Source organism: Sturnus vulgaris, chromosome 1 (assembly GCF_052056855.1).
Source record: "Sturnus vulgaris isolate bStuVul1 chromosome 1, bStuVul1.hap1, whole genome shotgun sequence".
Classification (NCBI taxonomy): Eukaryota; Metazoa; Chordata; class Aves; order Passeriformes; family Sturnidae; genus Sturnus; species Sturnus vulgaris.
The window spans coordinates 114,089,483-114,105,637 of NC_142243.1; the positions used below are offsets into that span (position 1 = coordinate 114,089,483).

Genomic DNA, 16,155 nt, shown 5'->3' on the forward strand with positions numbered 1-16,155 from the left:
AGCTGGAGCCAGACTTAGACCTAGACTTGACCAATGGCTTATAGTTAAATTATTATATGGATTCAATCCATCCTTTATATCACTTAGCCAAGATTTAAAATTTGAGTAACCTGAGAATTACTACTGAGAATCCATTGTGGCAAGAAATCTCTCAGTCTTGAGGAGTAACCTTGAGAAGTGTCCCTGCTGAAGGGGAGATCCTGGAGTGCAGCCCACAGCTGTGCAGGAGAGCACAAGAGGTCCCTGGCTGTCCAGTTTATGGAGTAGGGTAATGACTTACAGTCCTATCTCACATCAACTACTGAAATTAGTTTCTGCCAAACCTGGCTTTGGTCAAACCTTGACCAGGTCTATGCTGAGGGAGTGGGGGTATTTTTCTCATGTTAGCCCTTGGCTATTGCATTGTTTTCCACCTGTTTTGAATCTATTAGGAGGCAGATGCAGCCATCAGGACCAGATTCATCTGTTGACACAACTGCTGGTAGTTATCCCTTGAGCTGGTGTGCAAGAAATAAAGGTCAGTTTTGGGAGATGGAGGAGCACACCCTCACAGTGCCTTGCCTGTATTTTTCCACTGGTGGATAGGCCTCTGACAGTGTTAACCTGGCCAGCACTGAATGGAGAGCAGTGACTCAAACTAGAAGTTTTGGTTGCTGGTTTTGATCCACCCTTTGGGCACTCAGGGTATGCTGTGGTTTCTGGCCTGCACAGAGAAGAGTTTCTCATCGTGAAGGGCAGCAAAGTGTGCTCTAAGTGTCTGGCATTATCTGAAATGTCACACTTAGCTTTCTGTCAAGGAGCTGGTCCCAGCATCTTGGATACATTTAATGCTGGCTTACATTAAGCACCTGTTAAAAGCTTGCAGTAATCCCAAATGCACTGTATACAGAGTAGAGTATGGGAGCTGGTTCAGAGGAAAAATATGATTAAATGAATCTTCACAGGTTGTCATCCCAAGCTCTCCAAATACTGGTGATGTTACACAATACTAGAAGAAAAAAAATAAATGCATGAAATGAATGAAATATATAAATTAAATTATAAACTAAAGTCTCAGAAACTTGCTCTGTCCACTGAAAGGCTAAAATATGCCCCCATTTTATCGTTCTGTATTGGAAGGTCAGCCTTTTTTGCTCCCAGTTGAAGAGCTTCAGTGTAGTCATAATTTCTATGAAGCAGACAGCTATAGTTATATTTTCATATTTACCTAGTTTGTAAAGCATACAGAAAACTCATCAGATTTGGGATTCCTCATAGAAACAACTAGTAATGGCCAGTAGATCAACTGGATTGTTGTTTTAGTTAGGATGTTAGGTTTGTTTTTTCATGTCTTGTCCCTAAATATTGAACTTTTTATCATCGCTTATCAGTTGCCTTAGCGTTGGTTTTCTTCCTTCATCCCAGTATATTAGCAATACTGAAACAGGGAATTGCTTCAGTGCTAACTCTTCAGTGTCTGTCTAGCTAAAATGATTTTATACCCTTCTTGCAGTTCACAGTGGGCATGGTCTCAGAAAGGACACAAAGATCTGAACATATCAGTCCTTAGCAACACTGGGCAATGCAGAAGTATGAATTAATTTTCATCTCTTCTTTGGGTCAACAGGACTCTACTATCCTTCCTAATGCTCACTATGTGAGAATTAAACTCTGCTAACCACCCCCTCAACCCCACACTGCCAAATAAGCTAAGAGAGGTAATATATTCAAAGGGGTAGGCAGGTTAAAATATGGTGTCTGTCAAGTAACTGAGCCCATACTTTGTTGCAAATATTTTAAAATCATTTTCCTGGCCACTATTGCTATTTATCAAAGCTCTCTTTTGTGTAAGTAGGGACTTACTGTCTCACAGCCTGTCTGCTTGGTCCTGCAGTGCAGCCATTTAGCTGAATGCATGACACAACAGTAATTACTGTGCCAAGCCCAACCAGCTGCTGTTTAAAAAAGAAACCTCCCGAAAATCAAAGAAACAAAACCACTGGATTGTGCCTAACAATGCAGAATTAGACAGTGAAGGAAGCTTTATTCCAGCATTAATGTTCGGCAAAGTAGCAGGGACACTGGAAATGAATGGCAGTGTAAGTGGCACGTTGAAGAAATGTCTCCTCCAAGTTTATTCCATTGTAAGACCCCTTCTCAGTGTAGGGTGTTGCCACAGTGTAAGGCACACAGAGAGCCAAACACTCACTTGGAGTGAACAAAGGCCTGTCTCCCGCTGTTGCTTAATGCTGTAACTTTTATTAGCAGCAAGTGACAGCGGTTTAGCCTCCCTTCCTTTTTCCAGATGATTACATTCTTAAGCCGATTGACTGCGGTGACTAAAGGCAGCTGTTGATCCACACTCCTTCCTCTCACACACACAATGGCACACGAAGAAAAGAAACACCAGATTTCATATGTTCAGGATAAGCTTAAGGTTTTCATTGCCTGAACAGAGGTGAAAAATTTGTTGCGGTATCAGGAGCCAGGGATCCCTAAGGGTAGTTTCCATATGCCTAGCAAAAGTGGGTGGGCATGCTCTGAGTTTGGGAGCACAGAACTGAGCCTTCTCCTAAATTCCCTTCCCTCTTGCCCCAGACACGGGGGAAAGGGTGGGAAAGGGGATCTCAGTAATAGGTCCCTTTTTATTTGGCATTTATTTGTATTTGGCTGGATTTGGGCTACTAAGTCATCAACCTGGGAAAACTCTGACAGAAAAAGGGAGAATTAATGAATCAAGTATAAATGCAGCCTACAGTCTTTACACAGAGTTAGATGTAGATGTGTACAAGTAATTAGTTTCCTTCTTTTTTTTTTCCCCCCTTCATATTTGTTTATACCTAGATTGGTTTCCATGCCTAAATCCAGGTAGGTGCTTTGCTCCATGCTCAGAAGACCTTCAGGACATCCAAAGTGGCAGCTGTCTGTTCTGTTAAGGCTGAGGAGTGCAATGCCAGTGCATGGGGGTGTGGATGGTGTTGAACGGGCAGTTCACTGAACTTGCAAGCCATCCTTTGAGGCTGTAAATAGCACTATTATAGGGGATGGTATTGGAAAAGGATTCCTCATAACCACAAAACAGCTGCTAAGCTGGCTCTTCAAGAGGTTCTGCCTTTTAACTAACTTGTCTATGTGAACTGGCACAAAATTTTACCCAGGAGAAAAGATGACAGTGGAGTGGAGTTGCAGCTATAATTAGCCAATTAAGCTTTTTTTCCAAGGAAAAACATGTCTTATATATCACCTTATCTGCTGTAAATTAATGGGAAAAAACCCAATCTCTTTCTGCAAAGATTTAGGTGACAAATTTCCTGCTTCAGCCTCTGTTGGCTGCAATGCACAGTAAATACATCAGTTACAGGTCTCAGGAGAGGTTGATCTAACAAGGCTCCTGCTGCTGTCTTATCTCAGGTGAGAGGTAATTTACTGTTTAAAGGAACATCCAAGAGCAAGGCCTCATTTGCAAAAAGAAAATACAAGTGAAGGAAGTTGTAGGTATGATTTTTCTTGTGCACAAGCTAGTGAGGCAATGCGGCTCTAGTGAAAAGGGATTTAACCAAAAAATTCAGATCTGCACTTTCTTCTCTGGTAAAGCTATGGGGTATATGCTTAAGAGCCTTTCTAGTTAATGCAAAAACACACCAAAAAATTCTTCCAAGTGAAATCCAACTAATGTGTCCAGATAAAACTGCAGCTTTTAAAGGGAGAGTAGTGTGGAAGAAAAAACACCTTAGATATGTCAAAATGAAGTTTTCAAAAACGATTAAAGCAAAAGGTACTTTTTCCACTTGGAACCCGTGCCATCTGTTTAACTGCTTTGGAAACTGCAATAGTGAAAAAGGTTCCTTTTGTGTGCTAAGAATATATAAGAAATGCTTATCCTTACTACCTTTTGCTTCTCTCTCTCTCCATATACCTAAGCTCTCATTCATATTTGAGTGACATAAAACGATTTATGAAGTATTGGCCAGACATACAGCTTGCAAACGGATGTAAAAACTTCTTGATTCTGCTTTGTGCAGTGTGAAATGGATTTATGCACAGTGGAAAAACTTAACAGGGATGACAATTTGATAAGTGACATTGTTGAGGTAATTTATTTAGAAGAGAAAACCTAGACTGGATCTCAAAAGCTTGAGTAGAGTTAGATAATAGCTCACTGGTAAACCATATCCTGAGACATGAAACTGCTGCTGTTGTGGTGTCAAATAGGTAAAATCTCTTCAATAATGAAACAGGACACACTAGGGAAGCAAGTGGTAATGGAAGTACAAGTGTGGGTCTGAGCTGAGAAGGTCACAGTCCAGTGGAGTTAGCACTGACGAGTGGAAAGATCCTGCTTTTTGTGGAAAAAGCCAGGAAGTTGCTTGGTTTAGAAACACCTTGAAAATTCTGCACCCTTTGATGGAGTGATGTGGTAAAATATGTTACTTTAATTTCAACCCACAAGTACCTGATTATAGTTCCTACAAATATGTTTTGTGTGTGAGACAGATAATATAAGGCGAGAAAGTGTGTAAGTCACAAAACCCCCTGATGATGATACCCATAGGGTTAAAAGGGTTAAAAGTGTGGTTCTACTGCTTCTCTTCACATCACCTTCATTCCATCCCTGGTGTCTTCAGAAAACTCCATCAACTGTCACATTGCCTCAAATGAAAGAAACTCAGGCTTAACTTCAGCAGCCCTTGTAGGATACAACTGTGGAAGCTGCTTGTCTGTGATGAGCTCTCCAGAGCCTTAGGCTAAATCAGCAGCTCCACCTTTCAGGTAGGGGTGGTGCCCTTTACACAATCCCTTCAGCCAAAGCTGCAATGAAGTGGCTTGTCTGGAGTGCAGGGCACAGGAGCCAAGGATGCTGCAGCTGCTCCTTGCAGTCACTGTTGTGTCTGAACACACCCCATCCTTTGCTGGCTGCAGTGATTGTCCTGCCCCTGTGCATGGACATACATCAATAATCACATCAATGGGAAACAAAAATCCCATTCTTGGCAAATGCATCTATTCCATCATTCAGAAGGGGCTGCATCTATTTATTTTGGTTATCTCTACCAGTAGGTGTCATGATACAGCAACCTGTGAAAATTCTTGCTGGAGCAGGAGATAAAGTGTTTAAATAAAAACTAATAATTACAGAATTTTATTTAAATCAGTGGATGCCAGTGGTTAAAAGGGTGGTTAATTTTGCTAGATGCTGCCACACAGACATTACTCTCCTTGTTTTGGATGGGCTGCAATTGAAAACCTCTGTCATTGCCCCCAAAAATTTCTTTCTGATGCCTATGGAATTCACCAGTTTCTCTCATGCCAAGAATGGTACCTGCCCTTCAGTGGGACACACTAATGATGGAGTGGGCAAGTGACTGACAAGTGACATTCTCTAAAGAAATTAATGATAACCTCTCCTTTGAAGAAAGAGATTCAAAACGAATGCCACACACATTTGCCATGTCTAAGAGCAGTCCACTTAGATATTTTTGTCAAACACATCAAAGGACAGCTCTCAGCCATGTCCATTTATGTGATGGCTTTGGTTTCATCCTCCCGGGGGGGGAAAGAAAAAAAAAGTCTGTCTAGTCTGGGAAATCAATTAGAAGGAACTGTGATATCCCAGATAGTCAATCAGGTGCCTGTGCTAACGAGGATCAGATCCATTCAGAACTGCTGCAAATTACAGCATGACATGAGTTCTCTCTCACCTTACCAACAGCAAGCCTGGTGCTAATGCCAGACAGGGTGCTTAGTTTTCAAGCTTTTGCCTGCACAGGCATGATGCATTTTAAGAGTAAAGTAGTAGTGTTTTAAAGTTTGATCTGATTGCTGGCCTGATGACTTCTCCTAAGCACTTCTCCTGCTCCCAATGAAGGCATCTGTTAAAAGTTTTGAGGAGTTTTTTTGTTTTGGTTTGGGTTTTTTTGGTTGGTTTGTGTTGTTTCGTTTTTTTAAAAATTTATTTATCTTAGCCCTTTAAAGGTTCCAAAAAAACCCCCAAACCCACCCCCATCACATCACATGAAAGGGCCTATTGCTATTCAGTGAGAGAATAAAATCTGAAGTTCAAAGTCTTATTAACTAAAATGTCTAAACCTTCCTTTGTCTACCTTTGCTTCATGTTCTCAGCAAAGCTCTTACTTTAAGCCTCAGGGATCAGGTAAATCTATTCTGGGTGGTTTTAATGATTTTTGCAATCCAATACTTTGAAGCTACTCTTCTGTTTTTAAAACATATATGTTTACAACTGAATTTCTAGATTCTTAAAGGGTTAATATGAAAAAATAAATGGAGGCTCATTAAAAGGATTCCTCAGCACAGATGGAAGCAAAAAATACTTAAGAATATGCACTTCATTTTAGTGAAAACTCCAACCCTGCAAATTCAGTAAAGAGGGAGTGTAAGAACAAACACAGCGTGGAGGTTAGGAAGGTACCATGGTACAGGGTTAACCACAAGGAGCCTGTGTGTGACTTCTAGTCAGGCAAGACTTGATGGAACTTTTTAGTCAGACTCACCAACACCCACAGAAAAGCCCTTCTGGACCTCTGAACCGGAGTAGCTGATCACCCAAGCCTTACTTGAGCGTTGGCTGATAAGCACTGCCATCTGCAGAACAGAACCAAAACTTCTTAATTGGTAATAGAACCTCTTTGACAAGTGTGGGTTTTACACAACACACCTCCAGCATGTCATACTGTCACTCTTGAAGGAAATGAGACGAGATCACTACATTATTTTGGTTTCTCAAAATTCTTTGGGAAGAAGTCTGGTCTCTGTTGAATTCAACAACAGTGAAATATTCATGAAGCAAAGCTACCACAGTGAGCCTGCTTGTCACAACTAGCCCACTTCAGAATGGTTTACCATTTCTTAGCATTCAAGCTGAATCTACTACTTGGCAACTGAACTTTACAAGTGAACATACCAAATTAGCTAGCAGGTTTCAGTGGATGAACACAGAGTCTGTTGCACCCAAACCAAATGCTTATGCTTTTTTGAATTGGAGGAATCTCAATCAGTAATGAATGAGCTTTTTTCCTTCATCCTAGAGCTGTCAGCCTTCTAGAAAGCAACTTATGGTCAGAGTACTTGGTGCAAGCCTCCCAGCTCAGCTGTGATTGCTGGAAGAGCTATTATAATCAAAGATGTGTTATCAGCTGTCCTGCTTTTGGCTGGGATAGTGTTTGTTTCCTTCCCAGTAGCTGGTACAGTGCTGTGGTTGGATTTAGAATGAGAACAATTTGATAACACACTGCTGTTCTAGTTGTTGCTCTGTAGTGGCGAGGGATCCTTCAGCCTCTCATCCCACCCCACCAGGGAGCAGATGAGGGGCACAAGAAGCAGGGCAGCTGACCTGAGGGGTAGCACACACCCTCTTATATAACCTGAGCTCCATGGCTCCATATATAACCTGAGGGAGGGAGAACAGGGACAGCCGTCCAGGACCACTGCTCAGGAACTTGACCAGGTGGTAAATAATTGCACCCTCTTTGTGATGTTTGTCAAATCCTGAAGCTATGACTGAGGTGAATGCTGCTCATTTTTATAAAGATTTTTAACGGTCTTAGCCTGAGATCTTCTCTCTGTTAAATGGGTTCCATCCCTTTTCCCATTCAGGAGTGGACCCCATAACTTTTATTCACAGCCTGGGAAAAGAGCTACATAATTTGTAAGTAGCTGTTTCTGATAGTTCATGAATATAAATTTAGTGAAAAAAGTGTGCACTCTCAAAACTTGTCAAGTTGAGTCTTTACTCAAGTAACTTCAGACAAACAGATCTGGGTCTGGAGAGTCCTTTCAGGGCCTGGTGCTCATCCAGGCGCCCAACACCTATTGATTTCTGTCATCATATTTTGCCATTCTTACTCTATTACCATAACAATGACATCCTCTTATTGGTGGGGAGCAAGAGAAGCCTAATAAAAAGTCAGTATCCTTGTTAGTATTCTCATTTTCCCCTACAGAAGAAAATAAAAAGTGTCCTTTTATAGTGACAAGGATGGGCAGATGGCCCTTTTTAAGCAAAGAAGATCAATTTTCACTGCTTTACATCCTAAAAATGTATTATCTTAGCATGATGTACAGAGAGACAGCTAGTAACCACATTTCTCTCTCAGTTTCTTGGCAGTGGAGTTCTCTTTCAAGTTCTAAAATATCAGCCTGAAGTCTCAGCGACTGGGACAAGCTGCAACAGGAAGAGTTTTTGAACTGCCACTGAAACATCCCCAGGCTGCCCACAATACCTTATCTATATCATTCCACAGAGATTTTCCAAAGACTTCTCAGCCCAAAAATATAAGGAATGCAGTGCCCAGCCAAAAGGCTACTGGGAATGAGAGCTTTTCTGTAGCATCATGCAGAACTCATAACAGCTCTCTCCTAGGCTAGTAATGAGCCAAGAGATTGGATCCTCTGGGATGCCATCCAGAAGGAACTTAGCAGGCTTGGAGTGGACCAAAGTGAACCTCATCATGCTTAACAGGGTCAAGTGCAATGTTCTGCACCTGGGTCAGGGCAACCCTCAATATCAATACAGACTGTAGAATGGATTACTTGGGACTGGAGAAGGACTTGGGAATACAGGTGGATGAAAAACTGGACACAAGGCAGCAATGTGTGCTTGCAGGCCAGAAAGACAGAAACATCCTTGCCTGCCTAATGAAAATTGTGGCCTCCTCTGGAGTTGCCCACACAAAGTACACAAGGATCTGCTGGAGCAGATCCAGAGGAAGGCCACAAAAATGATCAGAGGGCTGGAACTCCCCCCTTATGAGGAAATGCCAGGAGAGTTGGGTTGTTCAGCCTGGAGAAAAGAAGGCTCTGGAGCAGACAGAGTAGCCTTTTGATACCTAAGAAAGACAGAAAGTGATTTTGCACCAAGGTCTGCAGTGACAGGACAAGGGGCAATGAGGACAACGATTTTAAACTGAAATAGGGTAAATTTATATGGAATGTAAGGAAGATATTTTTTGCAATGAAGATAGTGAGGCACTGGAACAGGTTACCGTGAGAAGCTGTGGATTCCCCATCTCTGGAAATGTTCAAGGCCAAAGTTGGATAGGGCTTTGAAAGTTGTCCCTGCCCATGGAGAGAGGTGGGACTAGATGAGCTTTGAAGGTCCCCCCTCAACCCAAACCATTATTTGTTTATATGACTCTACTGGAATGCAAATGATTTAATGTTTGAACCATTAAATTTTAGTCAATAACCACATGGTAATTTTTTAATTGACCACGATTTCAAGCTCTTTATCATCATTGTTTGTAAGGCAGTAGAATGATGAATGGCAGGGAGACTAAATGGGGTATGCTGCCTTCTTGACACCCAAGTCCAAACAAGAGAGTGGATTTACACCATAGAGATCTCTCCCCAATAGCAGAAGAAATATGGACTCCATATACTATAAACAAAACATACCAATAGTAATTTTTCAAAAGGAGAAACCATGATTTTATACTTTAGCACTGAGACAAATTTTCCAACTCTATGCTAGATATTAACGATATATATTAAATCTCTAATTTTATTTCTGTTGTTATTTATACTTTAAATCAATTAATATATGGTTTAATATAGTATAATTAGATTAGACAGAGACATTAAAAAAAAATCCCATGCCTCTAATTATTAGAGAATGGCGCTGTGAGTTAAGCATGCCTTGTAGCTTGCAATTTTCAAATATCAGGTGCAGCAAATGAACATTGTTACGGCTGCCTGCTGGCTAGGGCAGCAAGAGCTTTTCTCAGCTAGAAGCTATTTCTCCACAGAGCAAATCCTTCTCTTCCTATTGCGAAATATGAGAGGAAATAAATAGGTCAAGCTCGTGGTGCTACAGCACTGTGAGCTGGGAACCACAAATAAAATTAATTCAAAGCAGTTAAACAGAGACGTTTGAAATATTAATAATACGTATTCTTCCTATTTTTCCATTTTTTCCTGCTGTTTTTCCTGCTACGAATACTTCACTGTGCTGAGAGGGAGCGTGAAAAGAAACAGCACCAAGAACTGATTAGCAACCCTACAATGACAAAACAGCAGCCTCACAGGAAAAAACAAAATATTATCTGATATTAGTTTCCATGGGAGCATTAAGAAAAACTTTAAGTTTTTTTCTTATAAACTCGAAAATTCAGTAACACTATTCCTTTTTAATTAGCTAGTGTAATTTACCTCCCTGCTGAGTCAAGAAAAGGAAGACAAATCTATCTGTGTGCTGGATCCTTTTCCCAGCTCTCCTTGCACCATAGTTGGCTAACTACAGCAAAGACGTACTTACAAAAGTTTTATATATGTAGTCACAATAATTAGAACTCTTACACTGTGTTTCCAGACATCATTAGAAAAAGGAGCAAAAAATTTTGCATAGAATATCTTTATCCAGACTCGGGGAAATTAACTGAATTATGTGGCACAACATAAAGTTTCTATTCACAAAGCAGTTAGTAATTTTTCAGCCTTTACAGCTCCTTTGTGCTCCTTTGTTCAGTGGTGAAAAAGAGATTTAAGCAGGTAATTTGAGTGGAGGTAAAAAAACATTTCTGCACCCTGTTGTAAAACATTTGATTTAGTCCTGACAATGGAAAGGGGTCAACAGACCCAGGCATTCACAGGTTGCATGGCCTCAAGCAATTAATTTCTCCTCTTGCCTGATATTTTTTAATGATATATCATGCCACATACATCATTCTTTGCCAAAAAGAAGTAAAGGGAATGGGGGGAGAGGTGGGGGGGGGGGGTACATATCCTAAGTAGCCATTGCCTGGGAATCAGCTGGGAGTCACATCTCCTGGTGGGAAGTGATGAGGGATTACCTCTGCACCCCTTTTTCCTTTTCATTCTTCACTTACTCAGCTTGACCCAGTTTTTTATCCTTGCTTTTGCTCTTTGGATTTTTTCCCTGTGCCACTGTGGGGAGGGAGTGTGAGGATGGGTGGGGACTCACCTGCCAGGCAGGGACAACCCACCACAGCCTCAAGCTGTTGTGGGCCATGGACATGCATTTAGAAATCCTTGCTATAGGCTTGCTCTATTCTTGTGGCTTGCTATATCTGGTACATCTTTATCTGTTTTGCACATTATTCAGAGACAGACTACAAGGCTGTGAACAGCTGATCTTGTCCAGCACAGACATTTTATATTCTTATATATTTAATCCAGTAACCCACCTGTATGACATTGCTTGATTTCTCTCATTATTTCACAATTCTTTTTCACATGCTGGTGTTTTTCAATAGCGGGTGAAGCCTGGACTAGATCCCGACTTCAGGATCTATCAAGATCAGCTTTTCTTTATATAGAAAAACATGTCTTCCTTATGAATGCCTCACAAGCCCTTCAAAGCCAGATTCAGACGAGCTTCAACAAATTTATGGGGAGTCTTTTAACACAGTGCTAGGCACTTCGAAGAAATGAAATTGCTCCTCATTTTCAATGGAGTTTTACCAACGAAACCTACCTCCACCTACACTGTATTCAGCAGGGACTCAGGCCATTACTGCAAGAATATCCAGTCACTTTAGTATAACTCTGCTTTCCAATTAGTTTTATAGACACAGTCACGCACATGTTCACTTGCTTTCCCTCATTCAGAAAATTTCTTCTCTGCAGAGGATGGGCAGCTTCAGAATTGTCAAATATTTGCTTACCTCTGTATACTCTTTCTGTAGCTTCTGATACCATGGCTGGTATGGTGGCGTTATCCTTCAGTGACAGGCAGCAAGGTGCCAATCTGCATAAAAACATTTGACTCCAAATCTCTTTTAGTGTGTTCTGACTCCAGTTTCCCAGCAGGCATTGAGAGCAGTAAACCAACCTGATTAGTTGATAAGCTAGCTGGATTGTCCACTCTCACAACCCAAAGTTGCATCTATTATCCACAGCTGTCCATGAAAACTACCCTGTAAATCAGGGAGAGAAGAATGGATGACTGACTTGTCCTCCCAGTGTGTATGTGAGACTAAAGAGACTCTACAGACTCAGACCATGGTCAGGTTTGGTACTTAACTCTGCAGGGAAGTTCTTGGACATTATGACATTTTCCCACCATCCCTCCCTGCCCAGCAACCCCTTGAAGACTAAAGGTCTGACAGGAACACTCACAAAGAAACTCCAGGAGAGCTGGGAAGATGTGAGGCTGTCTCAAGAAGGACCAGCACCTGCCTGTCTGCACTGATGAAGGTCTGTACTGAGACATCCACCAAACTTGAAGCACTAGTTTAACAAAGATATTGGATGTAAGGGTAATGCATTTCTGAAGGCAGCCTTAAGCAGTCATACTCAGTGGACACACACATGCTGGTAGAAACTGGCCTTATCCTAACAGCAGTATTAAAACTGAGATAATCAGGCCTTTGTTAGAGAAGATGTGGATGAGAGAAAGAAATAACCCTGAGGTTGTTGCTGGGTACCTGAGCAAGATGTTTTCCCTTGTGCTTATACTGCCTAAGAAGGTTCAAAGCAGACACAAAGTAGGTGGCTCTGAGACCTGGATTCAAGAGGACAAATTTAGTTGCAATGCTTGGATCTAGATTTGCACACAGAAAAATGGACAGAGGTTTATGGTCTCTCCTTCACAGGATGTGTCTGAATTTCAGTACCTTCTTAGAAGAGGAACTTAAAACTCCAATTGAATCTGTGATTATTCCAAAAATGGAATTAATAAACCCAGAACTTAGGGGTGGAAACAGATCTAGAACAAAAACTCTCATCTGTCTGATGGAATTGGTATAGACAAACCACTTGAGGACACAGTTACTGTTAAGTATCTGTATGAGACTTCAGAGGACATCAATTGCTCCTATGATTGAAGATGATAAATATTCCAGAGGAGGCACCCAGAAGAAGAGGATGCATGTAGAAGACATATTGTAAAAGACATGGAGAACTATCAAAGTAGGCTGGGAATGGAGCTGGAGAAAGGGGAAACTAGTCATGGGCATTACAGGTTGCATGGTGATCCCAAACTTCCCTACTTCTCCCTCAAAAGGAGTAATTGAGGGAGAAGAAAGAGGAGTCAGAGGATAGAACAACGAATTAAATTTCTTACCTCCTTGTCCTTTAACTTCTTGTCCTTACCTGGATATAGCAAAAGAGCTTGAAAAGTGGTGAGGCTGCTCAGCTGAGAAGGATTCCTGGCTGGCAAACAGCCTCTTGGACAAACTGCTGGTTGCTGCTTAGTTGGCAGTGTGAGGCACAGTGCCCTGCACAACAAGACCAAGGAAACTTGGAAACCTAGGCATACCTGCCACTGTTTGTGGCAGATGTATGCCAGAGCTTTTTTTGGGTGAGCACAACACCGTGACCTGGCACGAGGTACCTGCTTCATCCCCTCCTGGCATGTAGGAGACAGGAGCGTAGATATTTGAAAGTGGAAGAGAGGAGAAAGGCTCCTGGGTCTGAAGGGGATTTTGAATTCCTGATGAGAGAAAATCTAAAGCAACCCCACATCTAGGGCAGAGATGAGCTGCAAACTTTCAGGGGCTTGGGGAGATGATATTAGAAACAAACATACCTCCCAAGTGATGGGAAAGAACGGGTAAGGATTTGCTACAATATTCTCATATCCGAGAATAGGGGCCTCTGAAAAGGCATCCAATAATTTTTAAAGAACAAATGTAGAGTGGCAAAATGATGTTCCCTCCAGCCAACTTCAAATTATATATGCTAGTTACTCAATCCTACTGGATTACTTAGTAATATTGAGAAATTATGTTTGAGGGGCTGCATGAATTGGACTGGGAAGCCCTTTTCCATGTTTGAAGACCATAATTGTTATAGCTTTAAATGCTATTCAATTTAAATGTTATAATGTTTCACAATCATGTATTTAAACACAGAAATCTGTTTATTTACCCAAACAAAACAGAGGAAATGATTCCAGCCCTCAGGTTTTGAATTCTCATTTAAATATGTGAACATCAGTCCACAACTTAGAGATGTTTGTGTATCTATGTACCTCCAAAATACTCATATTTCATAGGCTTTTTCACATTAATATTCACCAACAGTATCACAAAAGTTCTTTTTCTTTTACATAACTGTAAGCAACAGTAATTCTAGAAACACTAGAGAAAAAAAAAGCATAGCAATGTCCACAGTTACAAGAAAAAGTGCACATTACTTGGTCACAATCACAGTCATTACTTGGAAAACTATATGTAACAAGTAGATATAAAATATCACTGATGCCTTAAACTCATCGTCAAAAACGGAATTACATAAAATTTTGTACATGAAATAAGGCAAATTTAGGAATGCACAAGAAACTTGTTATTCAACAAAAGCTAAACAACAGAACAGATAGTACAATAAGCATAAACTAAAGTACCTTTTTCTATATATTTAAAAAGAAGCCTGCCATAGTGCACAAAGAAAACACCATTAATGTGTAATCAATATTATAAAATAAGAAATAGAGGGGTTGGGAAGAGTGGGGAAGGGGAGAGAAGAGTTTTTTTATAGTTGCAGCTGCATCCACTTACAGTCTTGTACAGGTTTTAGCTAGGCCTGGGAATTATACAAATTATATCAGAAGTGTCAATAACCTTCCTTGGTAAGAATTTTGCTTAAATTAAGGAAAAAAATAAATACACACAAGAGTGCAAATTTTCAGATTGTCACTTGCAACCTCTTAACATTCATCATCTACATCCAATCACAACTAGAGGGACTTGTATAAGACAGCAGCAGTGATCATGGAGTCAGATGAGCTCACTGTAAGAAATCAAATCATCTTTTTTTTTTCTCAACGATATGTCTTTTTTAAAAAACGCTCAACTCTTTATTAATTGCTAATAAAGCTGCAATATATTACAGAATGGAGTTGAGAATGGCATGAATGCAGGAAATGCATACTTCCTTTGGAAGGTATTCCATAGATGACAATTTACAGTACACAGGGGAGGAAATTATCCAGCATCAAGAGTTACTCGTTGTAGAAAGAATATGAAGTTGGGGAGAAGGGCACAGCCAGGGATTCAAGAGAGGAAGGGGGGACTTAAAATAGCTCCTCAAAACATTTTCAGGACCAGTGAAAAAGTTTACCAAAGTAAAAATGAAAAATCTTGAATGAAAACAAAAATCTTTTGTTTCGTTTTTTATAAAAATTACATTTTTTTTTAAAATACAAGATCCTTTTCATTGCAATTGTGCCCTGTAGCAACAGGACATTTGGCAATGTTTTGCCATATACTGCAGCTTTAAGTCCAATGAGTCAGTATCACATTCCACTAATATTGCACTTGGATCTTGAACCACTTGTTTTAAAAAACCATCACAGCATCTTCTGTTTCCTCCACTTGTTAGAATGAGTTAATTTCTAGCCACTTTTTCGATATTTATGCTGACACACTAAAACAAAAGCAATAGGCTGGACACAGTAAAGTACCTCGGAAATACCAGAGGTCGAAGTTCACTTGAAGCACCTTAACACATCACTTTATGGATCAAGAACAGTGTGGCATTATGGTAATTAACTCTCCTAAAAGACTGTGCAGTAACTGAAGTGTGTGCTCTGGGAAATCAAAATGTCATTAGTGGAAATTCTGAGATAAGACCAGGCCGGTGTGAAGGTCACATGACTCAGTTCTGCTGCAAAATAAGGTTTTCCAGTTCATCTGCAGAGCGCAATAAAAACGCGGCTGATTCTCGGTACCCTGCCACAAGCTGCCTCACTGCATTTATTTCAGTCGGACTCAGCTGGGGTCTGGAGCTGGAACTACTGGAGGATCCAGAGCTGGTTGCTAACTGCCTCTTCATACTGAGATCTGTTGGACCTGCAGACAGCAAAGGGAAAGAAAAGAAGCTTCAGATCTGCTGCCAGAGACATTTCACATTGCAAATACAAATGCAGAGTAGTAGGATCTGCTCTCACATGAGTGCAAATAGCAGAAATAAACAGAAATAAACAATAAACAATAAACAATAATTGTTCTGTCGCCTTGATAGGAATCACAGCAATTTGTATTTATGTATCACAGACCCCACTTACAGAACATGAGGGGCAAGTCCACTGCCAGCAGAAAATTACCCTCCAGGGGCATATTCCAACATGTGTGAGCCCCTTGCACCCCAAACCCTGCCCTGGGATCTGACAATGGTGATCAGACAGAAGGATCATCTCCTGTGCCTCCCCCCCAGCTCCACCTGCCATCGTAGACTTCATGGCAATATGCACACTTGCAA

At 40.9% G+C, this 16,155-nt stretch overlaps 1 protein-coding gene across 7 annotated transcripts in view; it reads right to left on the reverse strand.

The window, feature by feature from the left end:
• Window positions 1-13,795: 13,795 nt before the first annotated feature.
• NOL4 (nucleolar protein 4) overlaps window positions 13,796-16,155 on the reverse strand; it is a 189,459-nt gene continuing 187,099 nt past the window's right edge. For all 7 annotated transcript variants that reach the window (XM_014874349.2, XM_014874351.2, XM_088174645.1 and 4 more), the window contains one exon: window positions 13,796-15,746. In XM_014874349.2, the coding sequence (XP_014729835.1) occupies window positions 15,553-15,746 (194 nt within the window). In that variant the 3' untranslated portion in view covers window positions 13,796-15,552. The remainder of the gene's footprint in view (window positions 15,747-16,155) is intronic.